This window comes from Pseudopodoces humilis, chromosome 3 (genome assembly GCF_049639895.1).
Source record: "Pseudopodoces humilis isolate 2021_Gansu_Grassland_sample_001 chromosome 3, ASM4963989v1, whole genome shotgun sequence".
Classification (NCBI taxonomy): domain Eukaryota; kingdom Metazoa; phylum Chordata; class Aves; order Passeriformes; family Paridae; genus Pseudopodoces; species Pseudopodoces humilis.
In genome coordinates this window covers 93,458,580-93,481,433 of record NC_142202.1, presented here as the reverse complement: position 1 = coordinate 93,481,433, position 22,854 = coordinate 93,458,580, and the positions used below count along the sequence as shown (strand labels likewise).

The 22,854-nt window shown below is 35.3% G+C and overlaps 1 protein-coding gene across 2 annotated transcripts in view; it reads left to right on the top strand.

The window, feature by feature from the left end:
- The window catches only part of MYOM2 (myomesin 2), a 76,003-nt gene that overhangs the window by 46,113 nt on the left and 7,036 nt on the right, over nt 1–22,854 (top strand). For both annotated transcript variants that reach the window (XM_005521939.3, XM_088052717.1), the window contains 13 exons: nt 2,896–3,074; nt 3,236–3,350; nt 3,919–4,075; nt 4,168–4,274; nt 6,030–6,074; nt 6,547–6,683; nt 11,728–11,872; nt 11,989–12,048; nt 13,430–13,497; nt 17,262–17,375; nt 18,759–18,846; nt 21,913–21,951; nt 22,631–22,736. In XM_005521939.3, coding sequence (XP_005521996.1) covers nt 2,896–3,074; nt 3,236–3,350; nt 3,919–4,075; nt 4,168–4,274; nt 6,030–6,074; nt 6,547–6,683; nt 11,728–11,872; nt 11,989–12,048; nt 13,430–13,497; nt 17,262–17,375; nt 18,759–18,846; nt 21,913–21,951; nt 22,631–22,736 — 1,360 coding nt within the window. The remainder of the gene's footprint in view (nt 1–2,895; nt 3,075–3,235; nt 3,351–3,918; nt 4,076–4,167; nt 4,275–6,029; nt 6,075–6,546; nt 6,684–11,727; nt 11,873–11,988; nt 12,049–13,429; nt 13,498–17,261; nt 17,376–18,758; nt 18,847–21,912; nt 21,952–22,630; nt 22,737–22,854) is intronic.

The window sequence follows — 22,854 nt, the reverse complement described above, 5'->3', positions numbered from 1 at the left end:
GTGGTGACACTGAATCTCCTGGGAAATAGATGACCTTAGCTTTTTGAGTGTCCCTTTCCTTCACTGCTCTCACCAGCTCAGGAGAATGTTAGTCTACGCTAGAATGAGCCTTTAGTCTATGTTTGTGTCTCTATCACCTCTTCAAGCCCCACAAGCTCTGCCTCACACTCAGCATCTGTACAATATCTCTGCACCATAAATGCAGTCTATTAAGAATATTCCTGGAGTTTTAGACTCCAAAACTACTTTAGTTTTGGGTCATAAATAACACATAAGAGGGGCCTGTTTTTGACATAGAGACAAGTAGGACAGATAGTCTTCTACTTTCAAACAGTGTGCCCGTGTATTTGTGTTTCTCCCGGATCATTTGTACCTAGGTGTTACCTGAGAGATCATTATTATCCAGGTGTTAGAACAAATGTGCTAACAAACATACAGTAGGAATGGCTGTGTGCTAGTACTCAAACCCTGTGGTTGTCTGTTGTTTGGCAGTGTAGATGTAGCTGAAGACTGTTAATTGTAATTATAAGTACTGTGAATTTGAGACCCTCACCAAAAAAAAGTTAAACTGTAATCTAAAAAAAACCAAAAATTGCCCTATAAAGGTCCAAGTTTAGTTCTTTTAAATGCCCATATTCTTTGCTGAAAAGCTGCTTATGTTTTCCAGATAAATTCTTCAGAGTTCATAAATCTTGCCATATGAATTTCATTACATGACAAAGCTGTCAGTAACAAAATAGTTAATCTCCTGACCTTAATCCACTTGACTTTAATTACATTTACTCATAATCTCATAATATTTAGTGCATCATCATTTGAATGATTATTTTTCTCAAAGAAATTATCTACGATTTATGCTCTCTACAGTGTTTTCAAAGCACCATTTAAATTATGTAGTGTGTAAAGAAGTGAAAATTATCCTTCATTTTAAATGACAGATAAAGAAATTAAAAAAAAAGGTGTTTTCAGGAAATGAAGATAGTAAAATTTCCATAATGTATAATCTGACCTTTTTATTGTTTGGATGATTATGTTGTTCTCATTATGATATGAGTTGAATAGACAGTGTCGCTTTCCTCCTGCTTAAAAAAACCCACAACAAGCAAAGAACATTGCCCACCCTGCAAAAAACCCCAGATCTCCAAACCTGTTAAATATTTCACAAACCCTTTTTAAAATGCATTTTTGAACAATGGATTAACAATAAAGAAAGGAAATTGAAATTTAAGACTAGGAGAAAGAGCCTGACCCTCTTCCCTGACTTACTAAAGGTACTGAGGACTAATGTAATATGACTGCAATATACTTTCAGTGTCAACAGAATATTCTTCCACCTTTTGATATAGAAGAAAGGTTTCCTTCCTTAGAAAGGCCATAACCTTTTGCTGGATTTTCATCGTAAGTGATGGATTCTTTACCCAGAGTCCATAATTATTTCATCCTTCCACGCAATTTTAGTGGTAGGTATCTCTGTGAGTTTCTCTGAGTCAGCAATAATAGTTAATGGATTATCTTACATTGCTTTAAATAAAAAGAATTGTCTGGGGTCTCAGACTCCTCAGAATAGAACATGCTTCTTTACACTTTTCCTTCAAGATTTCTATTGGGTCCATTTGACGGTAGAATTTTAATTATCTGTGGATATATAGACATCCAGATTGGGATTTTTAAAGAGCCCTGAGGGAAGGCTTTAGGTTCCTTGTAAATGGTAGTCTTTCCATGAGAAATCTAATATTTATCCCTATAAGGTCTGCAACAAGTATTTAATCTGTTTCTTTTCTGAAATGTGTTTATCCACTTTGGAGAAAAACTTTTCTAATTTTTTTCTTTCCCCCAGTATACTTGCTGAATATAATCCTTTACAAATTTTATGCTCATTCATCATTGGTTAACAACTTGTAGGCTGGAATGGCAATCAGATCTATTTGTAAGGTTTTCTAGTCCTTTTTTTTTTATTATTCCTTTAAATGGTAAGATGTGTTGTAAGGAAAATAAATATCTTGAAAACTAAGGAAATCCTTAAGCTGTGAGTTAATTCTTAAGTCTTCAGCTTTCCTTGCTCTACATCTAAAGCAAAAGAAGCCAGTAAGCAACATAATTTGACTGAATATAGAAAACCTATATGATTATGCCTTTACATTTATATTTATTTACTAGTGTAAATAAATATCAAGAGTATAGTAAAAAATAATTGCTATAAATTGGACTGAATGGTGCTTCAACAGTTAGGTGAAGGAGAATTAAAGTATAATAAGAACATAACCTGGTAGCTGCAAACATAAACTCTCACTTATTTGTAGAGTATCAGGGTATTTTTGGTTTAAATTTTTCTCCTAACAAGTATCATTCATCCTGACAAGTTCCTCTTGGCTGTAGCTATCCAGTTCGTAATAAAAATTCTTCTGGCAGGGAACAAGAACCCAGATCCAAAGTCCCTTGGTGCCACTGGATTTTGGATTACTTTGAAAGATCATGTCTCATGTATACTAATGAAAAGATAAAAATCCTGATGTTAAATTATGAACCTGAATCAGGCACAGTGAAGCAACTTTGATGTGAGGCTGGTGAGTTAAATAATAGACAAGAAGCCTCTCTTGCTTGCTGGAAAATCTTAAACTGCATGGATTTTCCACATGATTAACTTAAATAGAGTTACTGAGATCTAGCTAAGGAAATATGCTTCAGAATACTAATGTCACTCACTGTGTGAGACAGGTATTGCTGTATACAGCCATGAGGGAAAAATTACCTAAATACCACATATTGTATTGTAAAGGTTGAGATTTTTGAAAGCAAATACAGTCAAAATTATAGCATTACATTTTGGCCTCCACAGGGACAGCTTGCAAAACTTCATTATATTGAAGTGAATTTCCAATATTTGAAATATTTTAGGTCCTGCCTATGATCTCATGATATGTGAAGTTAGAAATACATCACTAGTTCTTCTGTGGAAAGCTCCTGTGTATGAAGGCAAAAGCCCTATTACTGGGTATTTAGTGGACTATAAAGAAGTAGATTCAGAAGACTGGATCACTGCTAATGAAAAACCTACTTCAAAGCGCTATTTTAAGGTAACATTTTCATGACTTAATATAAAACTGAGTACTAGAATTTCTGATTGACTATAAAAATATATGTATTTGAACTTCAGCTTCTGCCAATATCTTCATATGAGTAAACAAAATAATTTAGATTGTTTTTTAAATTGGCTTTGTCCTTTATCTTATTTAAGGTTACTGATTTACATAAGGGTCATACCTATGTTTTCAAAGTTCGTGCAGTGAATGATGCTGGGGTAGGCAAATCATCTGAGATATCTGAACCAGTTCTTGTTGAGGAACGGCCAGGTAAAATGAACTGCTTAATCTCTTCTGTTTCTAAAATACTAAAATACTTAGAATTGAGTTTAATTAACCCAACTTGACATTTTATCATGTATAAGTATTTAAAGAATGAAGATGCTCTTAGCCTTAAAACATAAAGAAAAAAAATCATGTGGATAGTGGAGACAGTGATTAGAATTTTTTCCTTTACTTACTGCAAGAGTTATTTGGTAATCAGTTATTCTGGTTCTTATTCTAACAAAGGTGCTACTTTTTGTGAGAACACATTTATTAAAGCTTCAGAAATGATAATAAAATTGATTTTTTTAAACATTCATGTATTCTCATATTCAGTTATACCTTATTTATTTGTTTCTCACATTTTTTAGTAATATTATTCCTTTCTTGCATGTAGATTAAGAAATTTACTAGAATATGGTGCTGAGTCAGTATATGACATAAACCTGCTTTAAGATCTGCTAACAGAATCAGTATCTCTTAGGACAAAATGGATGTGGGCTTTAGTAATTGATGAGTTACACCTTGAAAAAAAAATGCAGTCTTGATATTTGAGTTGATTCCTATTTTGCAGGAACAAAAGAAATCTATTCTGGTGTGGATGATGAGGGTAATATTTACCTGGCTTTTGAGTGCAAAGAAGCAACAGATGCATCTCATTTTGCATGGGGTAAATCTTATGAGGAGATTGATGATTCTCATAAGTTTAAGATTGAAACAGAAGGAAATCAGTAAGTCATGCCAATCTACCAGAGGAAATCAGTAAGTCATGTTAAAAATGTGATACTCAGCTAATTATATTCTTCTTCATTGGTGATTTTAGTTCTAAGCTGTACTTCAAAAATCCTGATAAATCAGACTTGGGAACTTACTCTGTCTCAGTTAGTGACACAGATGGGGTTTCCTCCAGCTTCGTTATGGATGATGAAGGTAAGGCCCTTACAATTTCAAATCTTTCTTCACTGTATCACCTCAAGTGCACTAAAAATTGCCCAAGGAAAAAAAGAATAGAACCCTATAACTCTTACATTATTTCCTATGCATTGAAGAAAAGCAACAGACTTTGTGTGATTACTTATTTTTCTGATTATCATAATAATGAAAGCTGGGATAACTTCAGGCAACATTTTCTAGATAAAGATAAAAAATATGGCAAATTAAAATTGTTGTCTTTATGCTGGGATTATAATGATGTTTGTAAATATCCCTTACACTTTCATTTGTGCTTGGGGCTCTAGATGCAGTTTCTCATAAATGAGATGCAGGAAATTAGCGAGAAAAACGATGATGTTTTAACAAGGTCTTCATACATTGGGTCAAATTATCATTTGGCTTACATATATATTAGTTTTGCTTTTTTGCATTGTAGCTATTTTCTTTCATTAGATTGGCAAATTAATTTGCTTCAGTCTCACTTTGTTTTATCATTGAGAAATGCTGACACAGAAAGCAAAGAGGAAAGTTTGCTATTTCACATAAAATAAAAATTACTTTGGTGCTTTCCCAGTCCTTGGCGGTAATTGCTCTGCCCAGTTCCTCAAGTATTAAATTCCCTCTTCTTCTCAACCAACTAAGCCATTTAAGGAATCACAGTGAGAAACGTGTTAAACCACCCTTTTGAATCAGGTGTTGAGAATAAATCCATGTTCAGGGAGAAAAAAACAAAAAACAAACAAACAAACAAACAAAAAAAAAAAACCAAAAAAAACTCGAGAAAAAAGAGTTCTCCAGGACATGGAAGATTTATGAGCCATCGTCATAAGAACTGCCCTTTGGCTAAGTTTTGAAGCATCACTCTGAAGTTTTTCTGTAGGTCTTATCACCATCTGCTCTACCTTTGAATTTCTTTTTGTATAAAGCGCTGAAGGTGTTTCCCATCCCATACTTCCCTTATGTGTTTCCTGATCATATGTCACTGAAAATTACAATTTTATTTTTATTAGATCCCTGCACAATTATCAGATTTTGCATCTTAACACTGAAATTAATTAATTAATTAATCATTTCACTCTCTCAAGAGTATAAATTCTCCTGTAATTTTGCTCAATTTGCTAAATCTATCATGTCATAAATCCATGCTAATATTCTCTGGTCTTTACATTATCTGTAATTTTGGAATTGGTAGTAATGTTCATTTTCCAAATCTTTGTTGGAAATGACTATGATAAATAGGATTAGTATGAAAAACTAAAAAATTGAATTCTAGACTCTCACACAGCCTTCATGAGGATCTAGTGCATTGACTAGAACTTTCTGTACTGTTTTCGGACTAACATGCATTCAATCTTGTTTCCTGTCTCAATAAAACAAAATTTGCAGGAACAGTCTGAGAAAGGAAGTCAGGAGATAAAGGAACCTGATATACTGCTTAGAAGCTATTGTTTCCCACCTTTCTTTTATATTGCTATTTTTTAATTTTAAAATAGCTTTTGTCTTTTGTTTAGATTCCCTTGTATAAGAGAGTATGCACTAAAACACATGCAATAGGAACATTTGCTAAATCCATGTATCAGAATTTATGTTTCCTAAATCTTATTTTTCAGTCATTTTCGGAGGAGTTGTGTATTCATGTACAAGCTTTAAGAAGATAACTTTGCTGATGCTGATATTTACTTTTGTTGACATCTGTTTGTTGTCTGTATTTTTCAGTCTAAATTAAAACATGAACATTTTTCTTATTTTCAGAGTTTGAACGTTTGATGGCATTAAGCTATGAAATAAAGAATCCAAGTAAGTTGAAGATCTGAATCTATTAGATACTTCTAGAAGGAATATAATTACATGCTAATGACTGGAGTTCCAAAAGGATTCATCCTGAGACAATAGCAACTTCATTTTTCATGGCAGCTTCATTTACCATGGAACACCTTGCTTCCTTGTTTTAGTTTAGAAGAATATTAGTTGACATCCTTCCTAAATGTCACTGAAGTTTAACTTTGACAATACATTATAGATTGTCACTAGCCAAATCCTTACACAAGGATTGTAATGTCCAAGCAGTCAGCTGCAAATTCTCTGCTCCCTTTAGGAAATTAATTTAATAATCAGCCAAAGGCTGCATTAGAGGACTTTTCCTTGTGTAAAATTTATTTGATACCCAGAAATCTATAAATAATAGGGAATTGCTAGTATTTTACTATAATATTTCTATTTCTCACAAGATTTAATTAACTATTGATTTTTGATTCTTTTCTTTTTGTAGCAATACCTCTGAAATCAGAATTAGCTTATGAGGTTCTTGATAAAGGAGAAGTTCGTTTCTGGATTCAGGCTGAAAGCCTATCTCCAGATTCTACTTTCAGATTTGTTATTAATGATAAAGAAGTTGAAAACAGTGACGTGAGTAGATAATGAGTGCTATACGTAAGTGATTTTGTTTAAGAAAACTGCAGGTTTCTACTGTTATCACAGAATCATAGAGTCATTTAACTTGGAAAAGACTTTTAAGATCATGGATTTCAACATGACACTACCAAGTCCACCACTAAAAACAATGTCCCTGAGTGTCACATCTACTTGTCTTTTAAATACCTCCAATGATGGTGTCTCAGTCACTTCCCTGGGCAGCCTGATCCAATGCTTGACAACCCTTTTGGTGAAGAAATTTTTCCTAATATCCAATCTAAACTTTCTTGGTGCAGCTTGAGGCTATTTCTTCTTGTCTTATTGCTTGTTACTTGGGAAAAGAGACTGATCCCCACCTGGCTACAACCTCCTTGTGCTGAGCATTAATGGTCCCCCCTGAGCCTCTGTTTCTCCAGCCTAAACAACCCCAGATGCTACTCAGGACTTGTGATCCCAACCCTTCACCAGCTCTGTTCCCCTTCTCTGGACACACACCAGCACCTCAATGTCTATCTTGCAATGATGAGCCCAGAACTGAACACAGGGTCTGAGATGTGGCTCAGAACAGAACACAGGGTCTGAGATGTGGCTCAGAACTGAACACAGGGTCTGAGATGTGGCTCAGAACAGAACACAGGGTCTGAGATGTGGCTCAGAACTGAACACAGGGTCTGAGATGTGGCTCAGAACTGAACACAGGGTCTGAGATGTGGCTCAGAATAGAACACAGGGTCTGAGATGTGGCTCAGAACAGAACACAGGGTCTGAGATGTGGCTCAGGACTGAACACAGGGTCTGAGATGTGGACCAGAACTGAACACAGGGTCTGAGATGTGGTCTCACCAGTGCTGAGTACAATCATTGCCCTGGTCCTGGTGGCCACTCTGCTGCTGATACAGGCCAGGATTGACCTCCTGGGCACATGCTGAGGGTTCATGCTCAACCAGCTGTCAACCAGCACTTTCCCTCTTGGCCACTTTCCAACAACTCCTCCCCAAGCCTTGTTTTGACCCAATGACAGGACCCAGCACTTGGATTTGTTGAACCTCATGCAACTGGTCTTGAGCCATCTATTCAACTTGGAGAGATATCTTTGCAGAGTCTTCCTACCCTTTGGCAAATCAAGACTCCCACCCAACCCGATCCTTTCTTCTAGATCATTGATAAGGATATTAAACAGGACTGGCCCCACTGCTGAGCCCTGAAGAACATCATTTGTGATATCCACCAACTGGATTTAACTCCGTTCCCCACCACTTTGTCCCTGGCTGTCCAACCAGGAGCTAGTACATGCATCCAAGTCATGAGCAGCCCGTTTCTCCAGGAGAATGCTGTGGGAAAAGGTGCCAAGGGCTTGACTTAATTCCAGGTAGACCACATCCACAGCCCTTCCTGCATCCACTAAGTAGGTCACCTTGTCACTGAAGGTTATCAGGTCAGTAAAGCAGGGCCTGCCTTTCACAAGACCGTGCTAGCTGGGCCTGATCCCCTGGTTGTCCTGTGCATGTTGCTTGGTGTCTCTCAAGATGTATCTGTTTCTTAATGGCACTGAGGTCAGGCTGACAGGTCTGTAGTTCCCTGGATCCTATATTTTCTTAATATCATGTTATTAAGGTGTGATAATACCTGAAAAGAAAGCAAATCCATAACTCAAATATTTTTTGCAATATAAAATTCCTGTTGCAGAGTGAGCCTATTCATACTGGAAAAAGAGTTGGACTCTTTTCACTTTTGGTACTAGATGATCAACAGCCAACAAAAGGAGAATTTACACACAGACCAGTGTTAAGCAGAAATATTTTTGAAAAATATCTGAAGAAAATGTCTGCTTCAAGTACAGTTTCGGATTCCAAACCAACAAGATATGCTGTTCCCAAAGACTCTCTGGGACTGATATTACCAGTTTTATGTATAATGTGGGAGGCACTTGACAATGCAGGAGTGTTCATAGACTTACAATTTTTATATGGTATCACTTTCTATTTTTTTTTTTTTTAATTTTGGATTAGAAACTGGGCATTGAACAGCTACATAGAGATGAAAGGATAGGCCACCAGCTTCCTGCATTTTTATAGCTCTAGGAAGACTTCTCATATAAAGGGGCATAAAAAAGCTCTTAGATTGGGCTGAGAAGAAAGCAAGGTCATGCCTTTTCAGGTCAAGAGTATGATTCATCTGCAGGCCATAAGCACAACACTGGAAATATATTCCTGTGAAGATTTTACCTCCAGTGCAGCTGTTTGAAAGATTCAGTTTATTCCTGAGAATGCAGATCCTGGTTTGGGTCAGAGAAGCTTTATCAGCATTTTTATACCATAGAAAAGCAAAGAGCATTTACTTTAATTACATATTGACAAGTAGAAGTATTTCTGAGTAAAATAATTCAATTTTTCTTGCTTTAAGAAGTAATAAACCATAGCACTGAAAACCTGAATATTTGTGCCTAGGATGTATTGAAATGACAATATCTGCTGTGGCAATGTTCATGGAACAGAATGAGCTATTTTTAGTTCGCATATGTTTTGGAAGTGTTGACATCAGAAAGGATCTTAAAGTGAAGCTACATTATTTCACCTCTTTAATTAGTAACCCGCAGGTGACATTTATGTTTGGAGACAGATGATATTTTTGTGGAAAGTCACATAAAAGCCTAATATTTATGATGCACATAAAATCATTGAACTTCATCTTGCTGCATAATGGCAATAGTTAGAAGGCTAATTGCACTCTAAAACCTGTCTGGAGACTGGGCTACAGTCACTGAACATGTTCAATAGACCATTATGCTGGTGAATTGTGGCCTGATTCTTGACATTGGCTGAAGTGATAAATTTTTCCTGTTAGGTCGTAAAAGAGAGTGTTTTTGGTAAGATTTCAAAATAAGCTTAAAATGGAATGAACTGAGCCCCATTTACCCAGCTTTAATTTTAATATTTTAATATTTTATCTAATAAAAGTAGAAAATTTAAAGAAAGTGTAATAGAAAATCAGATTCAAACATACATCTTGCTTTTTTTTTTTTTAAAAAAAAACTTTTCTGCTTCTGGCAAAATTTAATTTAATGTTCTCCCTGGGAACTCATGAAGTAAATGCCAGTGTAGTCTTTGACCTCTGAGGGGAGGGGGCTGTAAGCAAGAATTTGACTTTTGCACATAGAAATTTGCATTTTTGGACAGTTTAGGTAAGTTTACTAATGCTTCTTTTAACCTTCCTCACCTATCATCTTAACTCTTACAGATAAACTCTTACACAAGTAGATTTTCTACTTAACTTCCCAATTAATTTAATATTTTCTTATTCTTTGACATTGTATCTTTGCACTATGTATGGAAAATTCTGTATCCAAATTAACAAGCATATTCCTTAAAAAATTATTATCCTGATCAGTCTGTTAGCTGACTGCTTTGTTAATTCCACATCTTTTCTTTTTCTTCATTCTTCCATTACCCCATTAAGAATTAAAAGATTTATATATTTGAAAATGCCAGTATGAATGCTAAATATCTTGACTGTGACACTGTTCTTCCACACTTGTTATCCATACACCAGTGAGTCTGTTTCTGAGGCTGGCCAATATGCATCCCTTGAAGCTAAAACAGATCTATCTGTGAGGTTATTCCTACTACTTTTGGATCTTAAGGGATATAGAGGTTCTTCCATTTCAATAAGATTTTAGAGAGATTAATAAGTAACATTTTTACTAGCTTTTTAAATGTTTCTTCTTTCTTTTCCTTCCTTAAACTTTATCTGTTACTTTAGTACCATTTTTTTATTTTTGGAGACCAATAAAGAGGTTCATCAAAACATTCTATTTATAAGACCTCATGTCTCCTTTTCACAGTATGTATAATATATTTAAAAGTAGCAGGGTCTATAGTAATTCACTTCATGTAACTCCTTCTAGATGGTGACATTTACTGTTCCATTCAATTGTGACTGGAAGTTAGAGTGTAATGTCTTTGGCCACATTATTTGCCTAAAAGTATTCACCAAGAAACTTATGTGGGTTATTTTTACTTAGCTTTAGGAATTTGTTAGTAGAGATTCAAAAGACATCACTGCCAGTGGGGGACATCGTCCTCATAGATGTAACTCACTGAATAAAAGAGGATATTAGTAAAACATGTTGTATCTAAAATAGTACCAGAAAATTCAAAACACATATTTTGCAAAGATTGTCCAATATTAGCTTGTAATTTTCCATTTCCACGATGATGGTTGCCAATAATTTATCTTTCTGGAATATTTAATAAAAAGCAAACACATAAAGGACACAAACAGTGAAAAGCATATTTAACTTTGAATTCAAGTCAATATTTGGTGTTTTGTGTATTCTGCAAACACTTAAGTGGGTAACTCTATGTCCTGACAGAACTATACTTCTCTTTTGCTGGACTTGGTCAATCCCTTTTGGTTCCCAGAAAATGTGGGGCTTGCACAAGTTACTTTTCTCATTGTCATTTGTTTTAAGTGTTCTTTGAAAATGACACTTAGCATTAAATGAGAAAATCATTTTACTCTTCCTAGATCAACTATTTTTATGAGAAAATAAGATCCTCCATTAACTACTATATGTCTCTCAGATAATTAGTATGGATGAGTTTTTGAATTTGGTGTGATGGATTTATTTGAAGGTCCACATTTGTGTCTAGAAACATAATATTTCCAGTTTTTTCTGGACTCTGCTAGGTATAGTGCTTCTCCCTAGCAAACCCCCTCGAACTGGAACCTGTAATGCAGCTAAAGGCTGGCTGTTAGGCTCTTCAAATATGCACAGTGCCATAAACAATTGTTTTCAAATACAAACCAGCTATATTATGATGACTTGGGGATTCCAAATGCAGCTGCACACAGAGGTTTCTGTTATCACAGGGATCTCACTGTACAACAGTAAATAAAAGCAGAGTCCTCTTCCCTTAGTTTACAATTAAAAGGACATGAAAAAGGTTGACTGTGGGGGAAGGAATATAAATAATAATTTATTAAATAGGAATCATAAGTAATTTACACTATACTAAAGTACTTTTTTTTTTTGCAGAGGCATAAAATAAATTGTGACCGTTCAAATGGCATTATAGAAATGATGATGGAAAAATTTACAATTGACAATGAAGGTACCTACACAGTGCAGATTCAGGATGGAAAGGCCAAAAACCAGTCCTCATTAGTTCTCATTGGAGATGGTAGGTTCACTGAAACATTGAAACATTGAAACTTTGACTCTGATGAAGAAGTGAACTTCAATTATTCTTTGAGTAATTTTGTGACTAATTTTTCATTCACCTCTTCTAAAACTTAGCATTCAAGAAAGTATTGGCTGAGTCTGAGCTCCAGCGAAAGGAATTTCTCAGAAAACAAGGTAAGACGGAGCAGACTGGTGACTTTAGGCCCAGTTTGCAGCTAATGGTTCATCCCTGGTGAATGCTAAGTGCTTGCAGCTTCTGTTCTTTATTAGAAGATGAGTATATTGTTCAGTCTTAGGAGACACTTGAAACCTTGGTGGATCTTATTTTCTAACATGGTCAATTTGTGACAGAACCTTCACTAAGGAGAGAAAAAAGGAGTTCTCACAAGAGGTTATCTTTGCTCAATACTCATGAGAAGTGTGCCTTCTGTAGGCTCCGGTCCAACAAAACATAATTGCATTTAGTTTTATGCACACAAGTTGTCTGTTCAATATAATTGACGGAAGAGTAGACAGACAAGTTGTGCCAGAAAAGGAAGATTAAAAACTTGACCCTATGGTTTCTTTTGAGGCAAAATTCCAGTAAATGTATATTTGTTGCATAGTTGCAATACAGTTGTAGAGTTTATACACTCGTTATTGATATTGCTTGCAGCTGAATGAGAAAATTACTATTGGATACCTAATTCAGAATTCTGTCCCTGTGAAATCCTTAAAAAATTGAACTTGAGCTCTAGTTTCTAATTTTCACTTGTAAACATTTTCAGGATGAAAATAACAATAATAATTAAAAACTTTTTTCCTAAATAGGTTAGGTAAGATTCTGTACAGAAATACTGTAATTCTATTTTTTTGTTTTTGAAGGCTGTTTAAAATTTATTGAGGAAAGAAATTATACCACTTACAACATAAACTGTACCTTTCAGTACTCAATGATTTAAGTTAAAAACTTGGACTTCGCAGCTTCCTGGGTTTGGGTATCAAAATTATGGGCCCTGATCCTGCCAGCACAAAGACATATACATTTATTGAGATAAGCAAACACAATAATTTAAAAGGGGCTATGTATGTCAGCAAATATTTATTGGCAGGATTGGAACTTTAATGGGGAAAAGAAATATTTTCTGTTCTGCCTGTAATATTTAATACACTTATAAACTTTACATTATCACAGCAAACAATGTTTGTCATTGGTTTGTTGCATTTACATTAAATACCTGTACATTTGTTTGTAGCTACTTTGTTTCTTTCCTTTAATTGGCAATTTGGCACAAAGGTATATAATAAACTAATTTCTCTAACCCACCATTTTATATTTTGGAACACTACCCAATTCATACAGATGCAGAGATGAGATTCAGGTTTCTAAGCTGTAATGTAGACACTAGGTAAGTATGATACAAACTTGTAGGATTTTGCTTCTAGTGCATGGGTGGTTCAGGAGATGCCTCTTGTTTTGGTGTAATGATATTGTAATTGTCATCCTTTTGCTCTCTTTCACTGGATCTGATACTCTTCATTCTGCAACATGTTTTAATATTATTTTGTTTCTTAGGTCCTCACTTCTCAGAGTTTCTGTATTGGAAGGTTACAGAGGAATGTGAAGTTTTACTTTCTTGTAAGGTAAGGAAATGTACTTGAAATGATTTTTTTAGAATATGTTGATGAAGAATTGAGGTAGAAAAATGTGAAAAAGGATTTAGATACCTTTAAAAACAAGTTTAGTATGAAAACTATTTTTTATTATTTGGAAAATTTTAACATTAAAATTTCTGACTTCTTACTATTCTTCAACAATAGTGTTAATGAAAACAAAACGAAAATATAAGACATTTCTAAATGCGTTATTAGGTGGTCCAATTCCTTGTAAAAATTTTAAGCCATAAGAATAATTTACACAAAATATACTTCCCTTTTCTTCTTCTTCAGAAATAGCTAAAAAATTCAGAGTTCAAAATCTTTCTTTACTGTTTTCTAATTTCTCTAACAAGGCATCTGTTATATAATCAACTGTAATCAAATGTGTTACAAAGACAAAAACGTGATTTTTAAATTATTTTTGGTTACTGACTTTTGAATCTTAAATAATGATAATGTGTATTGATTTCAGTGTAACTTCTGCTATTAACATCTTTAAATGCCTTTCTGAACAGATAAATTTTCAATTGTTTTGCTCCTCCAGAGTGACTAATTAGAGGTCTGAATAACTAAGTACATTGAATTCAGGCATCAAAGTCTTCTTCATTCCCTTTTCCTCTAATATGGACTCTTTTGTATTAATTTTCTCCTCTTCTTTTGAATAACTTTTGGCTTATAATTAGACTAACTTGAATCATTCATTATGAGCAATTTACATGCATATTTGTGGGGATTTTTTAAATTTTTTAAATTTTTTTTTTTTACCCTGCTCATTAACTAGGAGACCCTTAAACCCGAGTTATTCCCAGCAGAACTGACCTGGTACTGAAGCTGCCATTCCATGTGCTCCCATTCTAGGGCTCAACACTCATTAGTTAACACAGTACCTTTGCTGAAGTACTTTATAATCTCCACATGCATGTGCCTCAGGCATGAACCCTGCTTATCCTTTCATTCACATGGGGAATTAAATGTTGCTGAACCAGTTATGCTAGTGTTAATTCTCTACAAATTAATCTGAAATTATCCTTCTTTCATTGACTGTCAAGCCTGTTTATAGCACTGAAGCTGTGAAAGGCTGAGCATCTGATTATTTGCTTTTCACCAGTGTGCTTTTTTGTTCACAAGGTCAGAACATTTTATGTAAATGAAATCTAGGATGTGGGCTGCTTGCACACTCATCATTTTAACTATGCTATTGACCTTATAATGTTTGTTACTGTTAGTATGTGACTGGCCATTAGGTTCACATGGTACTGTTGTTTATGGCTGTTTAACTTATATTTGTACATAGTAAGAGTTTGAAAAACAAAGCCTGGGTTTGTCCTTCAGACTCCAGATACCTGACAAACAAGTTTTTTAGAAGTGTGGCCACTCCATGCTATTTCTGTGGTAATAAAAACAATCAAGGAGTAATCTCTGCCATCTCAGGCTGTATCACAACACTTGACCCAGGTCTCTTCCAGGCTCTCTTTAGTGCTCCCCTGGAAAAAAAAAAAAAAAAAAAAAATCAAGGGAATTTTTGCCTCTTCTAAAAGCTTTTAAGAGGGATAATATGAAGGAAGTATCTGTAAGAGAGGGTGTTTTAACTTGACTTTTTTAAAGGCCATAGCATGGCATAAGGAAACAAGGAAACCATGCCAACTGGAAACTTGTGTAGGGCACAGGACAGACTGTATGATCCAGGCCCATAACAGAAACGATGGACAAATATGGATTGTGTTATAAAAGAGTATATCAAATATTACCTCACATATCCCTTATTTACTATATGATTGGACCTGACTGAGTTTTGATTGACTTAGTATTTAACTCTGATTTAGATGGCATTGATGACCATGTTCTTGGTTTTGTATCCCCTCAATGTCAGTGGAACATGGTTGTCCATCTGAAATATTGAAATAATTTTATGGTGTTTGCTTTTTTTTGCTTTTTGTTTCGTGTTTATTTTTCTTCATATGCCAGCAACTACTGTCATTTTGCTTCTAGTAGTTCTAAATTTCAGAACATTCAGAAGCTACTTGCTCTTGCACAACTTTGGCCCTTACTTGTTCTGTGTCTGTTAAAAGCAAGATTTTTTGGTATGTGGCTAAACAGTGAAAAATGTAACATTTTATAGTAAATGCCAACATGAAATAACTTCAGCCCTGCAAATTGCATGTGTCTGAAACTCAGTCTATGTATTGTCAGATTGAGTGCTAACAGTCTTTGATGAAAAATTGTTGAAAAGCATTAAAGGCTTGTTCCTTCAGGCTTTGTTCAAATAAAATTGCCAATCATGTCATAGGACTACAGGAACAACCACTTTGTAGTTACTGGTAAATGTAAAATGCTACTCACTTTTCTCCAGCAAGTCATTGTTTTGGGCCAAGTGGTGATCTCAAATACTGTCAGAGATCCATAGCAATCACTCTGGTTATTGAGCAAGAATAGATGTGATTAATTTGAGCATGTTTGATAGAGATGTCTAGGAATCAGTATAGAAGACCCACCTATCTGTCACCTCCACAGAGAGCTGTCATAGATTTGCTCATCTGTGGAATGACTTCTCTAATGTAAAAGGGTTAGAAATTGGCAAGTGTTTTTTCCTTCAAGCAGGCCACTTGAAAGCTATTGCAGATCTTTATTAAGTTCCTGGCTGCCCTCTAGCCATTTGTTCAGTTTTTCACTTTTTCTTTAAGGAGCCTTTTTAAAGCAACTGCCTGGGGACTGAGAAATATCTTGCTGGCTCTGTCCCTCTACCAAAGCCACAATGACATCGGAATTCAGGCTACACATGAAAATACCATTGCATTTTTACAACTTTTAGAAGGGTATGGGGATAGTGATTTCAAATAAACAAAAGTGATTTTGAGAGTAAAAAAAAATTAATATTTAAATATATATATATATATATATATACAGGGATTCTAGAAAGGGCTGCACTTTTATCTTCTTTGAATTCACAGTTTGAGGTAATTTATCCAGCAGTATTTCAAGTGTATCCAACATACAGTTTTTATATCAAAATCAGAACAGTGCTTCAGGTAGAGCTGTACTCTATTTAAGCATTGTTTCAATGAACTGCTGCTGCTACAGCAAAATTCTTGCTTTCAAACGACTGCTCTGCATATGTGGTACGTTTTTGGGAGAGACTGCAATTTGTAGGATTCCCCAGGTCTCTGTATGCCCCATAGGACTCAATGTAGAAGGTAAAATAGAAAAGGATTTTTGGTGCAGTTCACAATTTTGAAGTCTTGGATCCTTTCAGAATAGTGATTTCAGTTGCTTTCTGCAGCTTATCCGTGAGAGACATTGCTTAGGTAGCTGGGGTAAATCTCCAAATTGGCCGAAGATTAAGGTAGGGCCTAAGATCTGTGTTACAAGTCTCTGGAGTCACAGGGCAAAGACAAAAAGGTAAAGGAGAATTCAGAAGCTCTAATTTGAAAGATACTTCTGCAGCTATTTCTAGACAAGCTACAAGCACAGAGCAAGGGTGCCAAACCATCTAAGGGAAGAGATTGCCAGGATTTTCTTATAGAATTTTACAGGGCTCTGAAGTTGTAATCTGTATCCTGTGCTGCAAAGAAACACTGTAGGACTGAGATTTGCTTAGAAGGACTTGGTTGAAATAGATTTTTTACTTAGCTTTATTTGACATGTGTTATAAAAAATATGGTTCATATGTTGAAAGTACCTATGTGACTTCCCGCAGTGCAATACCTTTCCTCAGGACATAGCCAGGCTTATATGCCTTTTCTGTTGTACAGGTTGCAAACACAAAGAAGGAGACTGATTTTAAGTGGTATAAGGATGGTTCTGGGGCTGATGTTGAGGAGCTGCCTGATCTGCAGAAGGGAGAATGTCACCTCAGTATTCCCAAGGTACTGTATCACCTGATGAATACAAATGACATCTTCTGCTTGACACACTATAGATTTGCCAGACAAAGAAGCAAGCCAGCTATCATGATTTTTTTGAACAGTTGTATGAAAAAACCCTTATTTTCTACTCTTCCAGTGAATAACTATTGCTAGCAAAAAGTATCTGTTTTTGTAGTCAGTGAATAACTATTGCTAGCAAAAAGTATCTGTTTTTGTAGTCAGCTCAGAATTCATGCTTAAGTTCCTTCAGAGTCCTTTGGTGACTTGTATCTCATCCTTTGTTATTACTCCTTAATTTTTAACTTGTTCAAGCACCTGATTTTTGACAGTTTTCAATTCTATTGCCTAAAATGAACAAATTCAAAGTTTATGGCTTCTTAAGATCTATCTTTATGCAAACAGGATAACACAACTTCTATCTGAAACCTTGCATAGACGCTGCCTTTGTGAAGTGACAAAACCTCCCAGAATGAGATTTTCTGCTTTCAATAATATGCATTCCATCTAAATTGTTTATTTATTGGCTTCATATTCTTCTAATTTCCTTCCTTCATTTCCCTTGAAAGAGGATACTGACTTACCAGCCTCATTTTTCTTGAGCGGACTTTTTTTGGGAGGGTGTTTCTGTTTCTGCTTGTCTTGGATTGCTCTTGTTAGTTGTCATTCAATTTTATGTTATTTGTGCTATGGTTTATATGCTTGCAGATTTTTATAAGTCTAAGTATTAAGTAATCTCCAACCTATATATAAATGTTTGTATATTTTCCTTCAAGCCTTAAAAGGAATTAAAATAAACCCACAAAACCTGAAAATCCCTACTGCCTTTAATGCAATATCACTGTGATAGATTTCAGAATGTAAAGTCTCCAAGGTTAATGAATTAATTATTTACTTAGCACAGATATAATTTGACTAGAATTTCTGCTTGAATGCAAGCAGCATGAAGGAGCTGATATTACAGGATATAGATTTGTTGTTACGATTTACATAATTAGAAAAAAAAAATTGTTGAAGAAAAATTACATTTCTAAGGTTTGTGTAGGTTGCAGTTATGCCTTGTTACATCTTACTACAGTGCTTGTAATTTCTACTGACCAAGATCAATGCTGTCTTTTTGGAGCAAGGGAAAAACCCTCATGGTTTTATTTCCTAGAGGAAATTGAACTGAAATCAGAATAGGGTTCAGGCTTAAGAACTAAATGCTAATCTATAAAAAAAAGCATGAACAAGTTATTCATAGTTTCCATCACCTCCTTGGTAAGATTATTTATCCAGAAGACAGCACAATGTATGTTGTTTAGAAAATTATGCAGGGGTTGAGCAAATCTAGTACTATCTAGAACAACCAAGTTCATCAGTAAACATCTTGTGTCTTCCTTGCAGCTGTCTCGCAAAGATGAAGGGGTTTATAAGGCGACACTATCAGATGATAGAGGTCATGATGTATCTTCTCTTGAATTATCAGGAAAAGGTAACATTCAGTCTACTGCAATGGAATAATGATCTCCACATGTTCTCCATAGGTGTCAAAGATCTATCCTTGCAAATGTCAAATTAGCATATATTTTTGGTGTTCTTTGAATTTAATTTCTCTTATGTTATAGAGACCTGAACTGCGGATCAGCACTTTAGGAGGGTGACACTGGGTTTTTTGTAATTAATCTCTAGCATTTTGACAAGCAGGAGATGAAGTATGTTTCTAACTAGACAGACACTCCATTTTATGGGAGATCACTCTCTCTCAGGTTTGTTAAGCTTTAATATCTATGAAAAACCCTAAAGAAACAAAGTGCTATGTTCATGTGGGACTCAGTGGGGACTGAGAGTGCTTTTGATTCTAAATCATAAAACTGTTTCGTGGGTTAGCATCAGCTGGCATCTCAGCTCCACACAGCCACTTGCTCACTCTCTTTCAGTGAGATGAGGGAGAGAATTGGAAGGGGAAAAGCAAAAAAAAACCTGGGTTCAGCTAAAGACGGTTTGATAGGTAGAGTGAAAGCTGAGTATACGAGCAAAGCAAAACAAAGAATTCCTTCACTGTTTCCCATGTGCAGGTAGGTGTTCAGCCATCTCTAGTAAAGCTGGGCTCCATCACACGTAACATTGACTTGGGAAGAAAAACACCATTGCTTCAAATGTTCTTCATTTCCTCCTTCTTCCCTGAGCTTTATATGCTGGGTATGAAGGCATATGGCACGAAATGTCCTTTGAGTCAGTTGGGGTCAACTTTCTTGGCTGTATCACCTCCCAACTTCTTGTGCACTCTCAGCCTCCTCTTGGTGAGGCAGTCTGAGGAGAAGAAATAAAATTCCATTCCACGTTGTACAAGTACTGCTCAGGGACAGCTAAAACATCCCTGTGTTACCAACACTGATTTAATCACATATCCAAAACACAGCACTATAAATCTGCTATGAAGAAAATTAACTCTATTCCAGCCAAAACCAGTACCATTTCTGTCCCTTATTCCATACCATTTATGTCATGCTCAGGTCCCACACTTTGAAATATGTTCTCATTAATCACCTCCTCCTTTCCTGTCCTTTGATATATATATATATATAGATATCATTCCCTTGGTCTGTGGATTTGTGCATGTGTATCCTGAGCACTGAAATAAGAAAAAGGTACAGTAGGTCTCCATCCTATGGTCAGGTGTCCTTCTTCCAGTGACTATACTTCAGGTATGGCAAACTGTGTTGTGCTTGAAATATACAGTGAAATGCCCATTTAGAGAATTCACAGTACCTGTGGGCCCAGGAGGCTTTCAAAATGTCAACCAGAAAACCCATGAAAACTGCACTATTAAACCAAATTATTAAACCAAAATATGGGTCTCCTAAATGATGGAGTTAGCCTTGAAACATAAAGGATAAAAAGAGAAGTCTAGCAAGAACAAGGAAAACTGCATATTCTAAGGGACAGGTTACTTCAGGCTCTGTATCCACTTATATTCAAATGATGTTAAATGCAAATAAGAGAATATAATCTAAAATATATGCATGGTAGACATTTAAAAAAGATTTCATATGATATCAGACATCACAGTGAGATACAGCAATTCTATTTACATTTAATTTTTTTTAATGTAAAAAACGTCAGTTTACCTTGACCCTGAGATGAGCTCAGCTGGTTACAGTACAGTGCTAATAATGCCAAGGCAGTGGGTTTGATCCCTGTATGGGCCATTCACTTGAGACTTGGACTTGATGATTGTTGTAGGTCCCTTCCAACTCAGAATATTCTGTGGTTCTGAGTCGATAACAAGACCTGATCTGTTGCCAACATGAGTGAATTTTACTTAACTTTGGTGAAGCGTGCTTCCCTGGATATATCTGCTTAGATCCCACCAAACAGGCCAAAGTGAATCTAGATTCATCCCAACTGCATGTAGACATTTGTCACAAGTAATAAGTATTTTTTGGATGGCTCCTAGCAGAAGGAGAAACACATTTTAAAAAATTAACTCAGTTTACCAAAAATCTTATAATTCCTTTTCAACAGATGGAAGAAGTACCTGTAACAAAAGGAAAAGATGAGCATCAGGTGGAGTTCTTAAGATGTGGTTTACTGCAGAAGGCTGTATTATCAATTGATGGTCTCACAGGAATTTTTCTTTTGCATAAATTCTGCCCATTATTCTCTCAGAAAAAAGCCCCACCCTCATTTAGACGGTATGGGTAACATAACCCTACCTCCTCAGGCATTTGTAATGTAATATATAAATAATATGCAATTCATAACCTTATGTCACAGTGTCAGTAGAAGCATACTGGAGATTGCTAAGAATTATGGAACTGTATCATGATTTATTTTATCTGAGACAAAATGTGCATATACAGATCAATACAGAACAAATATATAAGTTGTATTTTATTTTCTGAATACTCTGTCTTCCATTTTCATAAAAATTTATCAGTGTTGAATATGCATCCTTCAGACTTCACATTCTTTAGACTATGGTGGTTTTTTGCTCTTTTTGCTCTTTTTACCTTACATAGTGTCACTGGATATGATTCTTCTGCTATGGAAGGGTTCCCCACTCTTGTGCCCTTGGCTCCAGGGTTCTCTCCTGCCACAAACCCATCAGCTCTGTGATATTTCAAAGGCTTGATATGATACCTGCTTTATTTCACTTGCTGTTAAAAGACTTCACTTCTATCAAATGCCACCCTACAGGGAGAAGGTGAAACTGTTTTCACCAAGAAGGAGATAATTTCTTTTTCACCTGCACTTTCTTTTGAATGTGAGCTATTCAGTTTTAATGACTTTTTTTCTTTTTGCTGGCCTAAGGGAGAGAGACAAAGAGTTTGCAGCAGACAGCTGACTCCACAAAAGGCTGAGATACTCAGAATTCATATGCTGTACACAGACAGTTTCCAATTTGTCCTGTACACCTGTTGCAATTTTAATGGTTTTCTTTGCTTAAGGATATGAAAATTTCCCATATTGCTTTAATTAAACTGAACATAAAAAAGCTATATTCTGATTGAATTTTGATGGTACATTTTCTCCCTTTTTTTCTTTCTCTCTGCAGTTTATGATGATATAATTCTGGCATTGAGTGGAATGAGTGGTAAGTAAAAGCTGTCTTGAATTTTCATGTAGTTTTTTTTTAATTTTGAAATCACATGAGGATGAGACAGAAAACTTACATTTTAAGTGGGTAATCTCTATGAGTCCCAATGCTTATATTATTATGGATGTTGTTAAATTTCTGAACAGGCAGTTGACCTTTCTAATTGTCAGTATTAAAAGGGAACAAAGTATTATTCCACCTGACTTCTTTGGTTTAGATACTGTGAAAATGTTGCAGCAATAATTTTCTTCTTACTTTCCATTAGTAAGTGAACCTTGATATAGAGAGAATGAGGTTCTGAATCTGTTCCCAGTGAGAAGCTGTTCCTCCTGCTTAAAGAACAGGGTTTGCACAAGAATAAAATTTTTATGCAAATAGAACTATTACACTTCTCTTTCATGGCAATTATATGACTAGATTATTATTTCACAATGGATCTTGCCAGTCCTAATGCTTGTATATGACAATAAAGTCATAAACTTATACTGAACTTTCACCTGATATAAATCAGCAGATGCTCCCTGAGGGGTATGACAATTGTCTCTGTAATACTTGAGAATTGTGACCCAGGTCTTAAATTTTCTTTTGTCCAGTCAGTACAAATAATCCATTCCTCTATTTCCTGTTCATTCCACTATCTCTCATATTTGATCCATTTATACTCTATTTAATCTAGGTAAGTCAGCCTCCCCACTGAAGATTCTTTGCACTGAGGAAGGAATAAGGCTCCAGTGCTTCTTGAAATACTACAATGAAGAAATGAAAGTCAGCTGGTGCCACAGGTAGATGAGAATATTTTTTTCAGTTTAACTTGAGAAACAACAACTCTGTGGCTATTCTACTATTCTATTAATATTCTATTCTTTATTCATTTATAAATTGGACCACATTAATGAATTT